This window comes from Rhinoderma darwinii, chromosome 2 (genome assembly GCF_050947455.1).
Source record: "Rhinoderma darwinii isolate aRhiDar2 chromosome 2, aRhiDar2.hap1, whole genome shotgun sequence".
NCBI lineage: Eukaryota > Metazoa > Chordata > Amphibia > Anura > Rhinodermatidae > Rhinoderma > Rhinoderma darwinii.
This window is the reverse complement of record NC_134688.1, coordinates 106703141-106728343: the sequence shown is the minus strand read 5'-3', so window position 1 is coordinate 106728343 and position 25203 is coordinate 106703141. Positions and strand designations below refer to the sequence as shown.

The 25203-nt window shown below is 41.9% G+C and overlaps 1 protein-coding gene across 1 annotated transcript in view; it reads right to left on the bottom strand.

Moving 5' to 3' along the window:
• The window catches only part of TAC3 (tachykinin precursor 3), a 79644-nt gene extending 69273 nt beyond the window's left edge, over positions 1 to 10371 (bottom strand). Inside the window, exons 1-2 of the mRNA XM_075850174.1 lie at positions 10268 to 10371; positions 390 to 547 (exon numbers count right to left, since the gene is read on the bottom strand). Coding sequence (XP_075706289.1) covers positions 390 to 500 — 111 coding nt within the window. The 5' untranslated portion in view covers positions 501 to 547; positions 10268 to 10371. The remainder of the gene's footprint in view (positions 1 to 389; positions 548 to 10267) is intronic.
• Between the last annotated feature and the right edge of the window lie 14832 nt (positions 10372 to 25203).

Sequence of the window (25203 nt, the reverse complement as noted above, 5' to 3'; positions counted from 1 at the left end):
ATTAAAAACGCCCCGATGTACGCACATAATACACGCCCTCTTGGACTTTTACTTTTAAACACACCCACTTGGACTTTTGCAAGCCTCATTTGCATAACTACAAAAATGGTCATAACTTGGCCAAAAATGCTCGTTTTTAAAAAATAAAAACGTTACTGTAATCTACATTGCAGCGCCTATCTGCTGCAATAGCAGATAGGGGCTGCAAAATCTGGTGACAGAGCCTCTTTAAGGCTGAATGGCACTACCACCTATATTTATGTAACCTGTGATCTCATTTAATATCGATCTCATGGGGATATATGTTACAATACTTATATGTTATCATTTTTTTATCACCTTAATAAAGATCCAATACATGAGATTCTACATTCATTCATGAGTCTTACCTTGAACTGTGCACCAGAGTCCTGAGTGTCCTGTGGATCCGCACAGCTTCCTCGACATGTCCTCACTGCCATGAAGAAAAGTATTGCCAGACCCAATGCAGAATTCCTCATCTTATCAGGGATAATGGTATTCTTATGTCACCGATTAGGAGCAGTAACTGAGAAATCAAATGCACATAAATCGGTCATTTTTCAATAAGAACTGACTACATAAAGAATAATAGATTGCTAAATTGGTTGACTTTGAGGAATTTTCAATCTTCCTTACTTAGATCCTCATTGTGCTTCCCTGTGGAACTGAGCTACAGTATTAGGATGTGTAAGATGTGTAAGAAGGAAAGCTCAAATATGTCTCCATGAAAGCAGCAGATCCCAAATGACAGTTTCTATCGGGTTAAACAAAAATAACCTTTTCCACAACAGTATGTTTCATTAACTCTGATATAGGATATAGAGGAGATATATTCTGTACAATAAGAATTTTGAAAGAGGTTTTTCAAATTCTTTGATGTCTATGCCGGTGAAGGCAAAATGCACCTCCCTGTCAGGATTTGAAACCAGAACTTCCTGTGCCCCAGCTCTTCTCGTTGAGCCATTGGCACTTTTGGACAGCTCCAGTGCTGGATTTAGTGTCAAGCTTCTCTTGATTCCTGCCTCTCTAAAATTCTTGCCTTGTTGGTAGATTGGTCTAACCCTTTTAGTTTACTATAAGAGTCTAAGGGTGCCTAAACAATATATGGTGGGGCCTAATCTCTATATGGGGAGGCCTAACCTCTATATGGGAGGCCTAAAAACAATATGTTGGCGCCTAACTACTATATTAAGGTGCTAACTACTATATGGGGATACCTAACCACTATATGTGGGCTAACTACTATATTGGGGTGCCTAACCACTATATAGGGTGGCCTATCCACTATATGGGGTGGCCTAACTACTATGTGGGGTGGCCTAAGTACTATATGAGGGCACCAAACTACTATATGGGTGCACAAAAGAGGACTTTGTGTGGGGCACAAAGGGGGACTTTACTACTGTGTTGGGAATCTATCACTGTTTGGGGCCTAAAGGCACACTATTACTGTTTGGGGCACTATTATCGTCTGTTGGTCATCGTGGTCTGGGCTGGATGTAAAAGAAAAGGGAAAGTGAACGACTACAAATAGAGAAGATGTCACCTGTGAGTCACTGGATTGGTCTATACAGTATTTACTTATATTATCTGCAGAGTGCCTGTGTAGGACTGGTATTTACCACTATATGGTCACAGTATGGTGGTATTATCGGTCTTAGGATCGTGTTTATATTCAGTAACATTTCAGTGGCATTATTCAGTCACGATGTGGGGGTAATATGTGGTCATAATGTGTCCATACTATTCAGTAACAGTATGTTAGTATTATTCAGTCACACGTGGTAATATGTAGTCATGGTGTGGAGATTTTATTCAGTAACAGTATGATGGTGTTATTCAGCCACTATGGGTGGTAATATGTGGTCATGTTGTGGCTGTATTATTCAGTAACAGTACGGTTGTATTATTCAGTCACTATGTGGGGGTAATATGTGTTTATGTTCTGGCTGTATTATTTCTCTCTTGTATAGTGGTATCATTGGTAATAATGGCCTTGGTTTTCTGGGTTTTGTTCAGTAACAGTATAGTGATATTTGTACCTTGTATAGGGCAGAGTGGTATTATGTGGTAATTTTATCATTTAGAGGTATATTATCAAGCATAGAAAATTGTCTTACCTACTGTATGTTGTCTTTAAGGCCTTGGGCCCACGCATCTGAGCTACAAGTGGGGGGAGGCATAGGACTAGTTACGCCCCTACTGACCATGTTTCTGCCACACGTAACTACCTATTGCTTTTTATCTGTGTAGCGAACCTGAACTGTTGCTTGCTGTTTGTACTATACGTTTTTTTTTTGTGACGTATCATGCCTACTCTATGCAGTGGCATACGTCGCAGCCTTCCATCAAAGGTATATGTCTGGAGGATTTCCTAGGTAATGAGTAAGGAGCAAATTGGGAGTCCCACAGGTTAAGCATGTAATAATGTGAAAGTGAAAGTGAAAATTTTTATAAACTGTTTTTCCGTTTTCTTCTGTAAATGTCTTACAGTATATACACAACACATTTTTACAACACATCTACAACAACATTGGCTGCTAAATTAGCGCTGGCAAACACGGATCTACAATTACACATTATAAACATATATAAACACATGTAAAGTACTACATTCCACTACTAATTTACTATCTTCCTAGGACTCCTCACAAGCTGATTTTTATCATTGCTTTGAAGAGGCTCTCCCAGCTGCCAACACAGTCTTTTCATCTGAAGTCAAAAGTAACCACGAGCCCCAGGGTGCTATCCCAGAAACTTCCGTTATGTCTGGTGTGATGTTGTTTTAATCCAGGATTTAAAGGTCTTACAAATACAAGAGGTGAGTTTATATAAGCACGCTAAAGTTACCCTTGTAGGTTATTTCACAATTCAATGAGGAGAGCTGGGACATGTGCGTGAGTCTGGAGCGAGTATAATGCTTCACAGAAACGTCCCAGTTATAGATTATGGCTACAGATGTAGGATTATCACAGTTTTAATAAAAAGGTAACAGTTTTATATTTTCTACCACTTAAATTCCTTTTCTCTGCACCCTGCTAATATACTTGCACATTTTGGCTAAAATATCAATTTATGCGGATTTTTTTATTTTTGAAGGGTGGATGTATGGTTCTTGGTACCGGGTGAAAATGGGGTTTCAGTTTGTATGTGATGGTGTGCAGCCCTGATCTAATAGTATGTGTGTCAATAATAGATTTTAATTCAGCATTTTCTAGTCTATATGATAGTGTGACTACTACCCCTGTGTAGTTGGATTTGTAACATCCATGGCCATGGACCGTCAGGTTTACTCACCCCCTGACGGCCACAGCCATGGTCCTGTGAGCGCTGGCCCGCATCTCCTCCCCAGGAGTCGCCAGCGCTCACTTCCACTTCGCTCTGCTTTGTCCCGTAGGGTGTGCGCGCACGCTTGTGCTTGGTCATAAAGGGCCAGCGCGCGCACATGATCTCTTAATTAATTAGCCCATGATCCTGGACTATAAGAAGGGCTCTGCCCCATTCTGCCTTGCCTGAGCTTTGTTGACGTTACCTATGTTCGTCTGTGCAAATGGTCCCTTAATGTCTTCCAGTTCCCAGTATTCCCGTTCCTACTTCCTGTAACCTGTATTCCCTGTTATCTTGGTCCAAGTGCCGTATAGTATTGGAGTCGTGTTGCGCTGAGTCTACGCCTGCTCCGCTACACCAAGCCTGGAGCCTGCCTGCTGCCAAAGTCCCGTCTGAGCCTGTCCAGCTACTGTCTGAAAGTTACCACAGGCACACATATTGAACTATAGACTTTGTCCTGTGTCCTGTTGACCAGCTGCCATACCGTCAAGGTGGTACGGCCAAGTGGGTCCACGTACCCAACGTGACAGGTATTGCTCCCAGAAACGCGCATTTTGAGGTACATTTGCATGTGCCACACCCACTTTAAGGCCCATTTTACAGGTTAATCTTATGAAAAAGAAGCCATTTGGGAGGCTTGCATCTGTTCCCTATTTCTTGCTTATATACGTTCAGTACAAGGGTAGCAGAAATAGTATCTGCTATGTTGCCCAACAACTAAGGGTGCCCATCTCTACACAGTTAGGGTATGTTCACACGGCGGGGGTCCGTAACGGCTGAAATTACGGGGATGTTTCAGCCTGAAAACATCCCCGTAATTTCAGCCGTACCGGCATGTGCAGGCGCTTGAACGCCGCGTCAATTACGGCCGTAATTAGCGCTGCTATTCATTGGAGTCAATGAATAGCGGCTCCAATTACGGCCAAAGAAGTGACAGGTCACTTCTTCTACGCGGGCGTCTATTTACGCGCCGTCATTTGACAGCGGCGCGTAAATATACGCCTCGTGTGAACAGACAAACGTCTGCCCATTGCTTTCAATGGGCAGATGTTTGTCAGCGCTATTGAGGCGCTATTTTCAGACGTAATTCGGGGCAAAAACGCCCGAATTACGTCCGTAAATAGGCCGTGTGAACATACCCTTAAAGTGCAGTTAGTGATGACTATGGACAATGGAAGGGGCATGGAAAATTAAATGTGGTCCCATTCTAAGTTTTACTATGGAACCCCATGGTTACCCATGTTGTGTACATTATTACTCTTCTGGGGCATTACTTTTTGCATTATCCCTCTACTGTGACATCATGAGTGCATTATACTTGACTATGAGGTCACAGTGTACATTGTATCATTATACCTGTACTGAGTCCTTACTGCGTGCGATCGTCTTGACCAGTGACATGACTTTGGGCATTACCAATGTACTGAGACATCACATCACGGTTAGGCCTCGTTTACACGAGCGTGATATACGTCCGTGCGACGCACGTGCTTTTCACTCGTGTCTTACGGACCTATGTAAGTCTATGGGGGCATGCAGACAATCCATGAGTTTTGCTCATCGTGAGTCCGCTGAAAAAAACTCACGACATGTCCTATATTTGTGCGCTGTTCGCGCATCACGCACCCATTGAAGTCAATGGGTGCGTGAAAATCACGCAGGTCACACGGAAGCTCTTCCGTGCGAACAGCGTGATTTGCGCAACAGCTGTCAAACTCTGAATGTAAACAGAAAAGCACCACGTGCTTTTCTGTTTACAAACATTCAAACGGAGTGTCATAATGATGGCGGCTGCGCGAAAATCTCGCAGCCGCGCATCATACGCTGATGAAACACAGATCTGTTAAGTGCCTTTTGCGCATGCAAAACGCCGCGTTTTTTGCGTGCGCAAAACACACACGCTCGTGTAAACCAGGCCTTAGTCTAATTCCTATGCAGTAACATCCTTGAGTAGATTATCGCTGTACTGCAACATCATCCCTGTACTGCAACATCACTTTGTGCATTATCCCTGTGCACTGTGCAATAGGGAGACCAAAATAATCATAAGCTTTTTATGTGCTGAACTTGCTGCTAAAGGTGGTCATGGTAGAGTGGGGCCCCATTCCATGTTTTGCTATGGTGCCCCATGGTAATTTGTTAAGGTACAGATGGAAAAAACATATAACTGCAGGATTTATTTATCTGTAACCATGGAGACATGGCAATAGTAGAGATATGGTGCACGTGGGAAAGTAACTCTGCATAACATTGAAGACAAAACCATTCAAGATCATTGGCCACAGTAAAGAGCAATTGTCCCCTATGGAAACGAAATACCTGTTGGACCAAAATAATTTGGTAAATGGCTGAATAAAAAGTGTATTTCCAAGTACATAATTTGGCACATGTATTATATATACTATTGTAATTTTAGTTAGTTTAGATAGTATTTAATCAGAAAGAGCTATCAGATATCAGATTTAGCAAAATAATAGCTCTATAGTTGCCAACGGTATGTGTCCAAAACTGCTTATATTAGCTGCTCATGCATCGAATGCATAAGTCACCTATAGTCAAAATCTTAACCATACAGTGAGTTTAAAGAGGCCCTTTCACCTGCCCATACATGTTCAGCTAAGTGCAGCATGTAATAGGCAGGGCTTCACAAACACTGTCTCACTGGAAATTATTTTCCTATCTTCCTCCGTTATTTACATATCAGTGCCATTATATTTGGTGCCCGATATGTAAATAAGCCCCTGAACTGTCAATGGGGCGTTTCTATCTAAATGGCAAGGGGGACTGATCTCTTCGCTCTGACCAGGGTTGCCAACCGTCCGTAAATTTACAGACAGTCCGCAAATATAGGTGTTTTTTTTCTGCCATCCGTAGCGTCCGGAAGAAAAAAGCACCGTCTAGGATTTTCCCTTATTTTCCCGGAACTTTGCACTGCGCCAAAATGTACATGCAAAGGAAGAGTGGCCGTGGGCAGGAATATTTTCAGATTCCGCTTGACTTCTGCAGAATCTGAAACTATGCAGGCCGGCCGCAGGCAAGTGAGGTCGGTGCCGGGAGTGGACCAAGCCAGTCATCTGACCTGTCACCTGAACTCATGTCAGCGACATAATGTCAGGTGACTCAGGTCAGGTGACTGGACAGGTCCACTTCTGGGCCGTAACCGCCAGTCAGAAGTGGAACGCCGCTGCTGCATGACATGACCTCCTCGGCTCCTCCTAACGGTAAATAATGTCAGGCAGAGTGGAGAGCGGTAGGCTACCACTTACGCTCTCCGCTCCTGTGTGGTGCTATTTTCAAGGTGGGGCAGTGGTGTTATTTTCAAGGGCGGGCAGTGGTGCTATTTTCCAGTGGGGTCAGTGGTACTATTTTCAAGGGGGGCAGTGGTACTATTTTCAAGGGGCGGGGCTGTGGTGCTATTTTCAAGGGGGGGGGCTGTGTGGTGCTATTTTCAAAGGGGGGCTGTGTGGTGCTATTTTAAAGGGGGGGCTGTGTGGTTCTATTTTCAAGGGGGGCTGTGTGGTGCTATCTTCAAGAGGGCTGTGGTTCTATTTTCAAGGGGGGGCTGTGTGGTGCTATTTTCAAGAGGGGCAGTATGGCGCTATTTTCAAGGGGGCTGTGTGTGGCGCTCTTTACAAGGGGGGCTGTGTGGCGCTCTTTACAGGGGGGCTGTGTGGCACTATTTACAAGGGGGAGCTGTGTGGCGCTATTTACAAAGGAGGCAGTGTGGCGCTATTTACAAGGGGGCAGGGTGGCACTATTTATAAGGGTGGCTGTGTGGCGCTATTTACAAGGGGGGCTGTGTGGCGCTATCTACAAGGCGGGCTGTGTGGCGCTCTTTACAAGGGGGAGCTGTGTGGAACTATTTACAAGGGGGGCTGTGTGGCGCTATCTACAAGGCGGGCTGTGTGGCACTATTTACAAGGCAGGCTGTGTGTGGTGCAATCTGCAGGGGCCACGATTACTGAGGGGGCACTTTTATTTTGTCGAGCACTGAGGGATCATTATTACTGTCTGCGGCACTGTGGGTTTACGAGTTTGTTTAGACTGGGATGGGGTATAGGTGGGGAGGGTGCTGAAAAAGCAAGAAACCAACATGTGTCACAGCAAGAGCTGGAGAGAGGAGAACGTGTGCGCACGGGCAGCTCCGCGCCATGCTGGAACAGAAGAGGAGAAGAATGTGAATTCTTCTTCTGTTCAATAGTGGCAGGAGCATCTTCGGCAGTGGCATCGAAGTTGTGCGCGCATGCGTGCGTCCAATTCCTTGCACGCTCTCACTCACTCTTCAGCTCTCGGTAGAGAAGGACAAGACTGTGTGATCTCTCGAGAGAGATCACACATTCTTGCTCAGGTTGTCTGCCGAGAGCTAAAGAGTGAGAGCCTGCGCAAGCTTGCTCACACAGCTCCGAGCTGCGCATGCGTGTGCGCACACGCTCTCCTCTCTCCAGCTGTGACACTGTCCGTAGCTAATTGGACAGTGTCACAGCGATGTTACACGCCCTCTTGACAGTTCAGGGGGTTATTTAAATTTCGGGCGCCAAATATAACGGCACCAATATCTAAATAACGGGGGAAGATAGGAAAAAAATTTAACGTACCCAAGAGCTTGTGCAGCCCTGCCCATCACACACTGCACTCAGCTGCACATGTATGGGCAGGTGAAAGGTTCTCTTTAATACCTTGCTCCCCGACAGTATCATAATCAAAGCTGTGTCATTATTCCGCCTCCTCCTAAACTTCCCAAATTCATTAGTACTAGTACACTGGAAGATGGGGTTGGGGATAACAATTTACCAAAACAGCTGGTTAGAATCTTGCTTGATACAATCTGCAGTTATATATACATCTAATCATAAGGGGGTAGTCATAAAAGAGCATTCACAATGCTTCTTCAGTTAATAGGCTGTGTATGAAATTATCCCTAGTGTGGGTGTATGTACGTACTTGTGATAGAAGATTTCGGCAGTGAGACAGGGACTGATATGAATGCATGCTATGTACAGTGCTATAGAATATGTTGTCCCCATATACATAACAAGTAATAATCATCATACCATAAATACATGAATTTGCAATTACATTCGCAGTGTGGAAAAAACCTTTCCCTACTCACATCAATGTTTGTCAGGTCTGCTTATTTAGCCTTTTAGCTTAATGACCCTAAATTTTGCGGCCATAATAATATCAAATAAACTTATATTGTGCTATAAATGTGTCATATTTCCCACAACAGCAATTACTATGAGTTTTTAATTAAAAAAAGAGACCTTTAAATATGGTGTACATTAATTAGCCTTGTCATTTCTCTAGATGTTCCTCTATATTAAAACTAATTCCAGAGCTCTGCAGTTTTTTATTTATTAGGATGGCATTCTACACCTACTGCAGCTTGACATCAGGGGCACACTGTGTAACCCTCTAATGAAAATCCCTTCGCCTTCCTAGACAATCTCATTGAGTATTATTTATTATGTAATATAATTGCTCATGAGAAAGTGTCAACACCTTAAAAGAAAATATATTTTTTTCAGTAATGTTGCATTATTAGTATCACTTATCACACGATTGCAAACTACAACCATAACTGTTCCTAGTCCTTTGCATATAACTGTCACCCTTCATTTCGAAAAATTTAATTTGAGAGTCTTATACTCTTCTATACTATTCAGCATTCCTGATACTAGTGGATATTGATAGCATGGCTATATGTCTATATTTAGCTATTGTATTCTTTTCAAAATTTTTGTGAACAATATTCGCGTCCTATCGAAGCAGAAAAATTTAGATATTGAAGAGTTAAAAGTTGTCTAATGCAAATGCCACCCCCCAAGTGCACCGATGTTAAGCGCAACCTGCACAAGAGACTTTCCTAACAAGCTTAATCTGTAAAGCTACTATTTACAATTGATCCTTTAAAAGTCATTTGTAAAAGACTTTATAACTCTACTTTCTATACTATCTTGTCTTAAAGGGGTTTTCATATTAGAGACATTTATGATATATCCACAGGATATGTACTTAATGTCAGATAGATGTGGGTCCCACCTCTGGTACCTGCACCTATCTCTAGAATGGGGCCCCCTAAACCCCGTTCTACTGCTCTGTGTTGTGGCTAAAGCGTGTGATTCCCGACCATGAATTAAGGAAATGGCGTAGCCCGATAAGCTACACTGTTTCCGTAATTCATGGTCGGGAATCACACGCTTCAGCCACAACACAGAGCAGTAGTACGGGGTTTAGGGGGTCCGTTCTAGAGATAGGTGCGGGTCCCAGAGGTGGGACTCGCATCTATCTTACAGATATGAGATATCCTGTGGATATGTCATAAATGTCTCTAAATGGGAAACCCCTTTAAGCCACGATATGTTGCAGATATTACCATCATGAAGTTGTATCAGCTATAAATATACATGGAATATGGGCAGTATCTCATTCTTCAAGTGTATTTTATCCATTATCAATACTTTTTATATATAATCCAGTGATTAATCCTGAAACATAGGCAAAATTGCAGGGCTCATGCAAAGTTGACAACTTGTATCCAGATTTCAAGAATTTGCTTAGTAAAGGAGTCCCCAGTGGTGCCTATTCCTAAAATATTCTGTCTATATTAACATTATTAATGTCATTTACTACTGTAGTATGTTGGAGAATGAAGATGATAAACCTTGTGCTGTCACATAGTTATATGGAGGAACTGAAATACATTCTACAGGGATCTGCTGGACTTACACTGTAGTCTATAAAATACAAAACATCCTAGAAAGACTGCCTATCCACTTTCCTATCCATATAGTATCATTTAGATAAGGTAAACGTTTATGTATCTAAAGATACAACATATCCTAAAGTCAGACAGGACAAGACAGATAATACATGAGAACAGTGTCATTGGAGTTATATAGGGTAGAAGATGCTGTACCTGTGTGTTGGAGTCACACTGATCCTCTGCTGAAGAGCTGTGATCTTCCTTGAGGAGTCTGCACAGGATCTCTGCCTTTAAATAGAGACCCGGGTCCTCAGTGATGCGATGTTCCTGTCACTCAACCCTTCTCTCCTCAGTATAACTCATCCTATTTATTTTCCAGTCTCTCCTTTTCTTTCCTCTTTTCCTTCTCTTTCTCTCTCTCCTCAGCATTTTTCGCTTTTGTATTCTGTATATTATTCCTGTCAAGCTTCCCCTCTGTTTCCTCTATTCTGTTTCTTTGCACATTCAGTACTATTGCATATCCTTACAAAGTAATTGTCATTTAATCATTTTATGTTCTGCGACTACGAATGTTAAATATGTTAAACGTAGAGATACAGCAGTTGTGAATGTGTTGTTTACCACTATAGGGCAGCAATGTTTGTGCATTATGATAACTCCACGTAAAGATAATTCAATAGGTTTATGTAAAACCACATATTACACATTGGTAATCCCAGCATCACTAAATCTTGCAAATTCAGCACTGCTACATCTGTATTATATTTAAAAGATAAGAATAAATGTGGACTGAGACCTCAGCCATAAAAATACCTTTCATGTTGCAACTGAATGACTGCAACAGTTAAACTGGTGTAGTTATATATCTCTGCTTAGAAAAGGTTGATGGTGTAGAAAGGAGATCAGTCTCCTAGGAAGTCAGGGTAGTCCCTACAATGGAAGTTCAGCTGTTGCACAATCCACCTTCACCTAACATTTCTTAAGAGCATTGCGCCACCCGTCTACAACGCATGAATGGTAGGTCGTTGCATAGTATTTAAAAAAGGAAGGGATCCACAATCCTTGCCCAGGTGGAGCACGCGATCTGCAAAGACCCAGGACCCCATTTAAAATAAGAAATCAAGTTGTGTCATTTTTAAAGAATGAAAGAGGAATGAAAATCGACAATGCTTGAAACAGATAGAGGAATCGAGTGAGAACGTTCATCTTAATTATATTAAATTTCCCATACCAAGAGAAAAGTCCAGACGATCAAAAGGTGAGATCGCGACGCACTAATTGTGATAGAAGAGGAAAATTTAATGAGAAGATGCAAGAGGGTTCAGTGATAATAAGAGTGCCCAAGTACCTCAACTCAGAAGACACCCGTCTAAAATGAAAACTCCCCTGCAGAGCCATACACTGTACAGGCGGTATATGGAAAGGCAGGGCCTCCGACTTCTGGGGATTAAATTTGAAGCTAGACAATGTTCTGTAGTGGATGAGTTCTTGCTTGATGTTGGGAAGGGAAAATAGGGGTTCAGTAAGGAAAAATAATACATCATCAGCAAACACAGCCACTTTGTGATGTGGGTAACCAAGTGTAAAACCTGTGATATTTGGATTAGACCAGATTTTCTGCGTAAATGTAGAACAAGAAGAGTGGAATAGTCTTGGATGCAAAGTAATGAAGGATATCCAATACTCTTGTCTTCTATCCCTAGCTTCTCGGGAAGGCAAGAATCCTGCCTGGTTAGTGTGGATAAGGCTTGCTCACCCTCATATGCCAATTTATTCCTAGGGCTGTGGGAGAGGGATCTATTTTTGTCTGACCAGATGTCATCAATGAACCAGGTAGTCCTCTGCACCAGGTTCATTGATGACATCTTTTTGATTTGACAGGCAAATAAGGATGATATTTCCTCTTTTGTGAGTTGAATGACATGTCAATGACAGTAGATTGTCATGGAAGGTTGACACCATGGCGATTAACTTCCTTGATGTGCTTATCAAACGAGACAGTGACGGATACATACAGACAGATGTCCATAGGAAGGACACTGCAGTGAATTCTTATCTGCATGCTTCGTCCTCCTACCCCAGACATATGATCCGATCTATTCCCACTGGTCAATTCTTGAGGATGAAGAGACTCTGTTCATCTGAGGATGATTTTGAGAAACAAGCAGCCAATTTGAAACAGTGTTTTCTAGGCAGAGGATACAGCAAAAAGTGCATTGGAAAAGCGTACACCAGAGCCCGTAAAACTACAAGAACGCAGTTACTCCAACCTGCAGCTAAGAAATCATCTGATGCACGAATCAGGTATGTGACGACCTATCATGACAGATGGGGGGAAATTACGCAATGTTTGTCTAAATATTGACCCATCTTGCAAACTGATCCAATTCTATATGTAATCCTGACTCCAAGACCTGCTGTTGCCTCTAGAAGGGCAATAAACTTGCGGGACACTCTCGTCCATAGTTATCACAATCCCCCTGGGATGAAACCAATTTTCGGAGCAGGCGAACCGAGTTGGGGCTGCCACCCATGTGAACGCTGTATTGCTTGTCCAACTATTGACACAAGTGAAGAGTTTTTAGACTCGGCTGGTTCAGCAACATATAAAATCACACGGCCTATCACCTGTAACACTAGGGGGTGATTTACTATGTGCAATTCCCTTGCCCCAAGATATATATTGGCCTTACAAGAAGAGATTTAAAAATACAGACAAGGGAGCATGTTAATGGGATTGAAGCAGCCAGGGGTACTGAGCCTGGGATGGTGGAGCATCTTAAAACGCTACCAAGACACTTTCTTCTCCACCACGGATGTGACTCTAGAGCCTTCCGCATCAGGGGCATCAACCAGGTGGAAATGGATTTGAGAGGTGGTCCCTCATAAAGAGATTATTGAGATTAGAGGCCCACTGGATTTGGAAATTAAGAACGGTTCAACCATCGGGTTTGAATGAAAATTTGGGATTTGCAGCATTCCTATAAGTGGTGTGGGGGTCTTCCGAGTGGTTTTTTTTTTAATTGTGTCCAGTATATTCATATTGGTTATCCCTGTTTTTAATGTTGTATATATTTTTTAGTTTTATTTCAGGTTATCATCAGATGATCTTATAAGTCCATTGTGATGTGTTTGTCAACTTGGTTTTCCACTCTCATTCTTTCTTTGTTTTATGTTTGTACCCTTTTTGCACCAATACATGAGGCATTTGGTGCACATATATATATATATATATATATATATATATATATATATATATATATATATGTGTATATATATATATATATATATATATATATATATATATGTATACTTGCTACATTGTTTGGCATATGATACGCATACACTTTTTGGTGTGTGTGTGTCTCACATGCCACCATTGTGATGTTGGTCTTTTGTATATTTTTTGGTTTCAACTGTATTTTTATTGCGAATGTCCCTAATCCTAGTCAGTAAGTCAGTGTTAGAGGGAGGTGTAGTTTGTCTCCATTTCCAAGCAATCAAAGTTTTAGCAGCAGTGAGAAAGTGATGGAAAAGTCGAGCTGAAGGCTTCCCCAATGATTTAGGATAGACATTCAATAGATAATGAAGAGGGTCTAGGGGAATATCCTGCTGCAACACCGCCACCGCCAAATTCCTAACCTCCAGCCAAAACTGTCGCACCAGGGAGCAGCCCCAAAAGATATGGAACAGATCTCCCCTCTGATCTCAATTGTATATTTGTTGTATTATATATTGCTCATGCATTTCATTGTTGCTAGCTTATATACACATTTTTGATACTTTAGTGATGTATTGTTTAGAACACCAGTCAAACAGAGTTGTGCATTATGTAGCCCAACTTTAATAGTCTTTCACTATTTAAGCATTGTATATGCACATTGGTGGATTTTCTGCCTCAGTGAAGTATGCCTTTACGCTTATGTAGTATGCCTTTATATGGCTGCAATCTTTCATTCACGTAGTATATTAAAGAAATGTTATATTTCACACATCTACACGTTGGGTACATGGACCCACAGGGCCATACTGCGTTGATGGTATGGCAGCTGGCCAACAGGACACAGGTCACAGTCTATAGTTCGTATCGTTTACCTGTGGTAGCTCAGACAGTAATAAGACAGGCTCGGCTGGGCCTAGGCCGAAGGCAGGCTCCAGGCTTGGTGTTTACAAAACAGGCATGGTATACAGCACAGCATGACTTCAGCTCAACACGGTACTTGACCAGGGTAGTACGGGAAACAGGTTACAGGTAGCAGGAACGGGAAACACTGGGAACTGGGAAACACTAGGAGATCTTTTGCATAAACATACTAGGATAACAACAACAAGGCTCAGGCATTGTAGGGAGGGGCACAGCCCTTCTTATAGCCGAGGGTGCTCGGGGAGCAATCAGCTCAATCTCCCACCTGTGTGCACTTTGGCTCCTTAAGTCTGGACTGAGCTCGCGAGCGTAACCTGGTGGTCACTGTGGAACAGGACGGCTGCATGTGTAGACATCTCTGGAGGGAAGGGCGTCGACTGGATGGAAGGAGTTTGTGGGACACACACACACACACACACATATATATATGTATATATTTTTTCGCACTTTGTAGGATTCACTTTTGGCACATTTTATAAACATTTTTTTCCTAATAGAAAAGTTCATTGTATAAACTATTTCACCTTCTTACACTTACATACAAAAAACGTTTTACTATTATATTGTGTATTATGTTATACAGTATAATTCATTTTGACATTGACATGGTTTTTGCACATTTTTTTTTTTTTTTTACACATTATGACTACAGCAGCTTGTTGTGCTATGTGCAATGTTGCAATATAATGATCTTTTATATATTAACCGATGAGGGTACAGGGAGAGTAGGGATAGTTTATATTGTGTGCACATAAAATGGTATATTTAAAATATCCTTAGTTACTGTATTTATATGTAATCTAAGATGCATGAAATGGTAAATCTCTCAATGATATGGATTTGTGCCTTCACAATTTTGTACTTCTCCAACAGTTAGCATGTTATTATATCTGGCACACGCAGAGTTAACGAAGAGGTCATGTGATCACATTTTTGGTTACTCCCTCTCTGGAGGAACAGGTACAATTCCAATTCATTGTGCTGGTTTGTTAGGGATGAGGGGTTTAATGCATGCACACTTGGCGGGCACCAGCGGAAGCCTCCGCTGTCATGTGATGTGCCGGACACGTGACACCTGTGCGTGACTGTGTCTGATGTCATCACTGACATCCTGGGATACCAGTCCTCTGGACCTGGCGGTGGCATCATGAATCTTGCACCTGGTAGTGTCGACTCATTTCAGCTGATATCAGTAAGTGGGACCGTTCTATTGGCCCACTTATATTTAAATACACATTTGTGACTCACTGACACCACCCCCAGATGAAGGCTCTCAGCCGAAATTGCGCGTCGGGGTGTGATGCCAGGCAGCCATTACATTTTCATCGGTAAGTTACCATCATGTACGTTGTTCAATTTGATAATAGTACCTGGGTGGAATTTTGAATCTATATTGATACTGGTGTTAGATGTGGGGGTCACATGTAGATCTGGATTTGATTAAACACTGTTAAACATTGTCATACGCTGTGACTTAACCCATCCAGCATCTTTATCCATCCAAGTTTGTCACTGCCTGGCGTCCATTTACCACACTGTTAAGCTCATCTCTGAATTTTCTATATGTGTTTTTATGTTTTTGTATTCAATAAAATTTAGACTTTTTATACCGTATTGGTGTCCTATAGAGTGACTCTATTTCTTTGTAGGTTTTTATTTCTGCTTAAGTGAGTTGTCACTATTTATACCATGTTAATAAATAATTGGGCAAATGTATGCCTCCCCCCACATGTGATACACATGTGATATACTTGTGAGACACATTGTTGTGATGGGGTGGATGGAGGGAGATTTTGGTTGTTCTCCGTATTGGTATAGTATGGTTAGTGTGGATGAGGTTCCAGGAACGTGCCCAGGAAGTTTGCAAGGAAAAAAGGTCCTATAGAATGGCGTCTAAGTTCCAGAGACCTCTGCTACATCCTTTGGTTGTTGTCCCTGAAGAGCTGATGCATGTGGACAGACTCAGACTGTCTGACTAGAAGCAACAGCACAGACATTCATCAGGATTATGTTTATAATGTGGCCGTAAGGGTCATTTTGTGCGTCAATGCCCCCAGAAGTCAGGAAACTCCAGCACCTAGGGTTGATGGGAGAGACTACCCTGGGTGGATAGATGCCTGCTGAAAAATTCTCTCCCAAATGATCGATTCCTGTGACTATCTCCGCTGGTAAAGAATCTCACTTCCGCTTATCTGAATTTCATCCAACAGGCCTTAGTAGACAGTCTCCACTTACCCACGACTCCTCTGGAGAAACCTCTAGCAGTCACTTCGGTGAATGGTCAACCTCTACCAGACCCAATTCTTTCTTCTGCCCAGTCCCCTGATACCTCAGTCACTCTCTGGTCTGCCTCCATAGTAAGCCTGTTTGTGTGCAAGTCAAGTTAAGTACCCGAGATGACTGCACTATCCCTGTCCAGTGTCCTTGCCAAGTCCCGTGTCCGAGACAACTGCACTATCCGTATCTCGTGTCCGAGCCAAGTCCAGTGTCCGAGATGAAGGCACTATCCGTGTCCGGTATCCATGTCAAGTCCAGTGTCTGAGACGATGGCACTATCTGTGTCCGGTGTCCTTGCCAAGTCCAGTGTCCGAGATGACTGCACTATCCGAGTCCAGTGTCCGAGCCAAGTCCCGTGTCCGAGACAACTGCACTATCCATGTCCGGTGTCCGAGCCAAGTCCAGTGTCCGAGACGATGGCACAACTGCACTATCCATGTCCGATGTCCTTGCCAAGTCCAGTGTCTGAGATGACTGAACTATACGTGTCACGTGTCCGAGACAACTGCACTATCCATGTCCGGTGTCCGAGCCAAGTCCAGTGTCCGAGACGATGGCACAACTGCACTATCCATGTCCGATGTCCTTGCCAAGTCCAGTGTCTGAGATGACTGAACTATACGTGTCCAGTGTCCTTGCCAAGTCTAGTGTCCGAGATGACTGCACTATCCGTGTCCAGTGTCCGAGCCAAGTCCAGTGTCCGGGACAACTGCACTATCCGTATCTCGTGTCCGAGCCAAGTCCAGTGTCCGAGATGAAGGCACTATCCGTGTCCGGTATCCATGTCAAGTCCAGTGTCTGAGACGATGGCACTATCTGTGTCCGGTGTCCTTGCCAAGTCCAGTGTCCGAGACGACTGCACTATCCGTGTCCAGTGTCCAAGCCAAGTCCAATATCAGAGATGAAGGCACTATCAGTGTCCGGTGTCCGTGTCAAGTCAAATGTCCGAGACTACTTCAGTGTTCAAGTCCAGTTATTCAGCACAAGCCTGCTTCCCATAGTCTGGTACAAGCCAGCTTCCGATAATCTGGCACAAGCCTGCTTTCGATAGTCCAGTACAAGCCAGCTACCCAGGTACTCTCGCCCTAGTGTCTGTCATAGACTTTCCGTTTGACCAGCTGCTACTCCACTACGGTGGAGCGGCCCAGTGAGTCCACATACCCCACAGTCGTGACAATAAGAACATAAATACAGCACCAGAAATAGGCTGAGTACATAAATACAGCACCAGAACAAAACTCAGTACATATATACAGTACTAGAACCAAGCTCAGTACATAAATACAGTACCAGAACAAAGCTTGGCACATAAATACAGCACCAGAACCAAACTCAGTATATAACTACAGCACCAGAACCAAGCTTAGTACATAAATACAGCACCAGAACCAAGATCAGTACATATATACAGCTCCAGAACTAAGCTCAGTACATATATACAGCTCCAGAACAAAGCTCAGTACATATATACCACAAAACGAAAAGGTTCCACAGCACTGGACTGCAAGTGGGTGCACGCCTCAAATAGACCTGGTCCGCGGTCCTGGATATCAAGCAGACAAAAAATGGACAGAGGCAGCACTTCCAAAAAGAGCAAGAGCTATTTATTCACCCATGCGACGTTTCAGTCCAACTGGACTTTTTTCAAGCATTGAAAAAAGTCCAGTTGGACTGAAACGTCGCATGGGTGAATAAATAGCTCTTGCTCTTTTTGGAAGTGCTGCCTCTGTCCATTTTTTGTCTGCAGTACATATATACAACACCAGAACCATGCTCAGTACATAAATACAGCACCAGAACAAATCTCTGTACACACACATATATATATATATATATATATATATATATATATATATATATATATATATATATACATATATATATATATATATATATATATATATATATATATATATATATATACATATATATATTCCAAGAATCAGGCAGCACTCCAGAGATGTAGCAAAAATAGAAAAATGTGCTTTATTCCATCAGTCAAAACATCGACGTTTCAGCTCTACCATAGAGCCTTTCTCAAGCTAGTGAACACATGTAACAACACTGCATATATAGGAAAGCCTCAATCAAGAGGGAGGGGTTTGCATCAGAAAATAATTAACCATACACAGTGAATATGGCATATAGTTAAAACATAGTGTAAACAAAGTGCTATAGAAAAAAACATGTCATGTCATAATGTATATAGCTCCATAAATTACAATCCATAAAACGTACTGACAGTCAGTGCATAACCATGATTGTGCACAATTTTGGCCTTTTCCAGATTGTGCAGTTTGCACCGCATCTTCCCTGCGTTTTCCTTGCACACTTTTGTGAAAATCGCCTTGGAGCGATACTGACAGACGGTGTTAGTTTGCCCTTATATAATATGGCGTTCTCGGCACAGTATCTACGTTGGCTCATGCGCGGACATGCACAGTTGAACGATTCACCTCTGACATATTTGGTCTCCTGGGCATGCGCAATAGCGCACAAGGGACGCCGTGAGTAGCGCGGTTGTTTTGAACTTTAGCAGCCGATATCATCATGGTGAGTGTCTCCATTAGTTCTCTTAATGTATTCACAGGTGCTAGCACTACCTAATTGTGCACAATCATGGTTATGCACTGACTGTCAGTACGTTTTATGAATTGTAATTTATGGAGCTATATACATTATGACATGTTTTTTTCTATAGCACTTTGTTTACACTATGTTTTAACTATATGCCATATTCACTGTGTATGGTTAATTATTTTCTGATGCAAACCCCTCCCTCTTGATTGAGGTTTTCCTATATATGCAGTGTTGTTATATGTGTTCACTAGCTTGAGAAAGGCTCTATGGTAGAGCTGAAACGTTGATGTTTTGACTGATGGAATAAAGCACATTTTTCTATTTTTGCTACATCTCTGGAGTGCTGCCTAATTCTTGGAATATACATTTTGGGTGACTTTGGTCGTGTCCCTGGTGGGCTTGCACCCTCATCTTTATGAACTGACTGTGCGGTTAACATTTTTTCGTTTCTCTCTCTCTCTCTCTCTCTCTCTCTCTCTCTCTCTCTCTCTCTCTCCCTCTCTCTCTCTCTCTCTCTATATATATATATATATATATATATATATATATATACATATATATATATATATATATATATATAGAAAGAGAGAGTACTAGAACCAAGCTCAGTACATAAATACAACACCTGAACCAACTCAGTACATATAGTACCAGAACCAAGCTCAGTACATACATACTACACCAGGACCAAGCTCAGTACATATATACTAGTATAGTACCAGCACAAATGCAGCTCAGTACAGAGATCATTTGCAAATTCAGTGTAACCCCTGCTATAGGCAGAATGAACATTTACATTGAGTGACTCACAGTTCACACCTTCTCAGATTCTAGTCGTTCTTTTTCTATTTGCTTCTCTATCCCATCCAGACCTCTATGATGACTTCTGCTCAGATGTCTTCAGCTTCTCACTTTTGAAACATTTCTGCACCTATAAACGAAGACAAAATTCTCATGGTGCGACACACTACGCCCCTAAATATAATAGCACCATACACTGCACCTCTAATTATAATGGCACCATACACTGTGTCCCACACACACACGCACACACACACAATGTTCCCCTTATAGATAGCGCCCCCCCATAGAGCCCCCTGTAGATACTGCCTCTCATAGATCTCCATCTAGAAAGTGCCTTATAGAGCCCCCTGTAGATAGTTCCCCTTATGGGGCTCCTGTAGATACTGTTTCTCAAAGATCCCCCGGTAGATAGTGCCCCACAAACAGCCCCCTATAGATAGTGCCCCCATAGAGCCCTTTATAGATAGAGCCCCCTGTAGATAATGCCGCTCACACTGTTAACTGAAAAATAAATAAACGTTACATAATCACCTGATCCTGTTCACACGCCATCCTCTAGCAACGTAGGCCTGCTGCAGTTGAAAGTTGCGATGATGTCATCATGCCACCTGAGTAATTGAAAGTTGCTGAATGGCATGGCAAGGAGCTAATGTTCCTTGCCCTGCTAGCTCCTTTCAATTGTATCTGCGTCTTATTGACACAGATACAATTATAGTGCAGAATGGGGTGGAGGCGGTTGGCTTCAGTGGCGCTGCCACCGTACCCTCAGAGAGGCAGCAGGCCCTGTGACAAACCTTTCTTCTTCAAAACTGATGCATCCCATGCAATGCTTAAAAGATATTTGTTTTTGCGTAATAAAAACCATATGTTTTTACAGCTGGCTATACACAGAATCATTTTTCAACAGATTTGATAGGGATTTGACACTACAACTTGATCAAATGAACTGAAATAACACATTAAAGCCCCATGCACACACTGCAGATGTTGTGCGTTCTGTGGAAACAACTCTATTCAGATAAATGGAACTCATTTTCAGTCACAGAAATTTCTGCAACAAAATCTGGATCGTGTGCAGTGGGCCTTATGCTGAAATAATTAAAGGGAATCTGTCACGTTGAACATGCTGTCAGATCCGTTAACAGCTTAGTATAGAGCAGAAAGAACTGAGCAGATTTATATATATTTATTAATTTTAATTACTCTACATTTTGGTTATAGGAGTTCAGTATGCAGTCCTATCATTGGTTAATTTCCTAGCCTGTATACATGTGTGCATTTTTTAATTGCTGTCAATCACTGAGTAGGACCACCCACTGGACTCCGAAGCCCAGAATGAGCATAAATGGAAATTAATAAATTACAAGTTATACTGAATCTTTTCCCAAAAAATATATATATTTTATCAATCTGCTCAGCTGCTCCTGTTATATAACATGATGCCCACAGATTGGGCAGCATGTTCAACGTGATAGGTTCGCATTAAAAAAGTGTTGCTTAAAAAAATCTGTATTGTGGTTCCTGAAGATGTTGCTCATTCCATTAATCCGTACTGTACTCCCCATCCTTCATGATAAGGGCTTGCTCTGAGTTCAAAGATTACATCTGTCATCCACTGTTATTTAACCCCTTGGAGACTGAGTTAATTTTGGTGTTGTGGACACAGCCCCTTTTTTTAAATCTGACATATCTCCCTTTATGTGATAATAACTTTGGAATGGTTTTACAGTACTTATTCAAGCTATTCTTATATTGTTTTCTCATGACACATTGTACTTTATGTTAGTTGTAAAATTTGGTCAATTTTTCTAAATTTAAATATATCTGCTTGGAAGACAGATGGTAATACCACACAAAGTAGTCACTAGTTAACAATTACCATATGTCTACTTTATATTGGCATTATTTTTTTAATGCCCTTATTTTTTTCTAGGCTGTTACAAGGCTTATAGCACCTTTAGCAGCAATTTCTCACATTTTCAAGAACATTTTCAAAGCCTATTTTTTTAGGGATCAGTTCTATTTTGAAGTGGCTTTGAAGGGCCTATATAGCAGAAACCCACATAAATCCCCCCCCATTTTAAAACCTGCACCCCTCAAAGTATTTAAAATAGGATTAAATGCAAAGTGGGGTAAAATGTACAAATTAATATTTTTTTTTTTGAGAAATTAAGATTTAATCCATTTTTATCTGTAACACAGAATGTTTTACCAGAGAAATGCAACGCAATATTATTGCCCAGATTCTAGTGTGCTATTGGACTCAAACACAGGCCTCAGAAATGAAAGAGCACCTAGTAGATTTTAGGGCCTTTTTATTAGAATATATTTTCAGAACCATGTCATGTTTGAAGAGGTCTTGTGATGCCAAAACATAGGAAACACCCCCAAATAGACATAATTTTTGAAATTACATCCCCAAGGAATTTATCTAGGGGTATAGGAAGCATTTTGACTTCCCACATTTTTTGCTGAACTTATTGGAATTAGGCCGTGAAAATGAAAATGTACATTCTTTCACATAAAAAGAAGGTTTTGCTCAAATTTTTTCATTTCCGCAAGGAATAAAGGAGAAAAGGCAGATTTGTTGAAATATGCCATATGTGGCAATAAACTGCTGTTTGGACACACGACAGGGCTCAGAGGGGAAGGAGCGCCATTTGGCTTTTGGAGCTCAAATTTTGCTGGAATGGTTTTTTGAACGCCGCGTCGATTTGCTAAGTCCATGACGGACTAAAACATTGGAAGCCCCCAAAAGGTGACTTCATTTGGGAAACTATACCCGTTAAGAAATTCATCTAGGGGTACAGTTATCATTTTGACCCCACAGGTTTTTTGCTGAATTTTTTTTAATTGGTCTGTGAAAATAGAAATCTGCATTTTTTTCCCAATAAAATGTAAAAAATTTTCATTAGAAAAAGCACCCTGACATTTGTAAGGCAATACCCCATATGTGGTCATAAACTGCTGTTTGGACACTCAGCGCTATTTTGCATGCAGATTTTGCTGGATTGTTTTTTGGGTGCTGTGTCACATTTGCAGAGCCCCCTGAGGTACCAGTACAGTGGAAAACCCTTGAGGAATTCATTTAGGGGTGTAGTGAGCATTTTCACCCCACAGTTTTTTTACACATTTTATTAGAACTAGGCAGGGAAAATGAAAAATGTAATTTTTTTCCAAAATATGTAATTTTAGCTTCCAATCTTTCATTTTCACAAGGGGTAATAGGAAAAAACACACACCATAGAATTTGTTACTCAATTTCTCCCGAGTACGGCAATGCCCCATATGTGGCCCTAAACTGCTGTTTAGGCACATGGCAGGGCTAAGAAGGGAAGGAGCACCATTTGGAATTTGGAGTTCAAATTTAGCTAGAATGGTTTGTAGAGCCCATGTGTAAAGGATCTGCCAGACACAGCTTCTGTGTCGACGCCCGTGGGTAATCAGTCTGCACCTGCTCCTAAGTCTAAGAGAGTGATACGATCTTCTACCAGTCAGGCTGGGAGGCTGAGGAGTGGGAGAGCCTATCACAGCCTGGCCAGACGGAGCTAGCTCCCGCCCTCTGTCTATTTATACCTGCATTTCCTGCTCCTCCTTTGCCTGTGATTCTTTTCTGTTTCCTGGCTCTGCTGCTCCTGCTATGATTATTGACCTTGCTTCATTTTTGACCCTGGCTTTACTGACTACGCTTCTGCTCTGCGATTTGTACCTCGTGCACTCCTGGTTTGACTCGGTTCGTTCACTACTCTTGGTGCTCACTGTGTTGCCGTGGGCAACTGCCCCATTTCCCTTAGCTTCTGTGTACCCTTGTCTGTTTGTCTGTCGTGCACTTATGGAGCGTAGGGACCGTCGCCCAGTTGTACGCCGTCGCCTAGGATGGGCCGTTGCAAGTAGGCAGGGACTGAGTGGCGGGTAGATTAGGGCTCACCTGTCTGTCTCCCTACCCCGTCATTACACCATGTGGCATTTGCAAAGCCCCTGAGGGGACAAAACAGTGGAAACTCCCGATAGGTGACCCCATTTTGGAAACGACACCCCTCAAGGCATTTATCATTTGCCTATACATATGGAAGGGCTCAGGAGTGAAAGAGCACCATTTGCATTTGAGGACTATTTTGGTGATTTTCACAGCATTGGCACACAGGGCTCTGAGGTCAAATAGTAAAACAAACCCCCAAGAAGTGACCCCCCATTTTGGAAACTACATCCCTCAATGCATTTCTCAAGGTGAGAGCAATTTGATCCCACAGGTGTTTTTTTTTTTATATATATAGAAATCAATGTGCAATGGATGGTGCAAAGTAAAAATTGCACTTTTCTGCTGACATGCCATTTTAGTGCACAATATTATGTGCCCAGTTTGTGTCACTGAAGAAGCATATCTCATAAACTGTTAAGCAAAATCTCCCGGGTATGGGAATGCCATATATGTGGACGTAAACTGCTGTTTGGGCACACTCTAGGGCTCAGAAGGGAGGGAGCGCCATTTGGTTTAGAGGGCAGATTTAGCTTGGCAGCAGTTTTGTTTGGGTTTTTACTGGTATTTCAGTTTATAATGTAGGGGCATACGTAAGCTGTGCAGAGTACATATTAGGGCATTATAAAGTGGCATAAAAACGTGGTAAATTAATAATAATCCGCAGATGTGTGGCCGGTGTCGCACTGATAAATGGTGCCCAATCTTATCCCTATTTTGGAACACACTCTGCACTGTTTGTGTCACCATATTCTGAGATCCATAACTTTTTAATTTTTTTCATCGGCAGAGCTGTGTGAGGGCTTATTTTTGGTGGGACAATCTTTAGTTTCAATTTGTAACATTTTGGGGTACATGCAACCTTTTTGATAATTTTTTATTCCATTTTTTGGAAAGACAGCAATTCTGGTATTTTTTTTTATTTTTTTAATAATTTATTTTTTAAACAGTGTTGACTGTGTGCTACCAATGACATATTAACTTTATTCTGCCAGTCGATATGATTACAACGATACCATGTCCATATAATTTTTTTTAATGTTTTACAGTGTTTGCACAATAAAATCACTTTTTTTAAATAATTTTTTTTTGTGCCGCTATATTCTAAAACTGGTACTTTTTTGATCCTGCAGCCCTCCGTGTTTCAAGGGTGCGTGAGTAGGCTTCTATGCCAACGTATAAAAATGGGAACTCAGCACTCCAAGGTATTATGCAATAAGTTATATTTTATTTCACATATAGAGAAAAGTAATCCAAAATTGGTTTAACGTTTTGGTCTATACATTCGACCTTCGTCAGACACGGATTATGTCCGTGGATATGCGGCACTTGCAACCTTGGTCGCTGTTAGGTAAAGGTGCTGTCCAG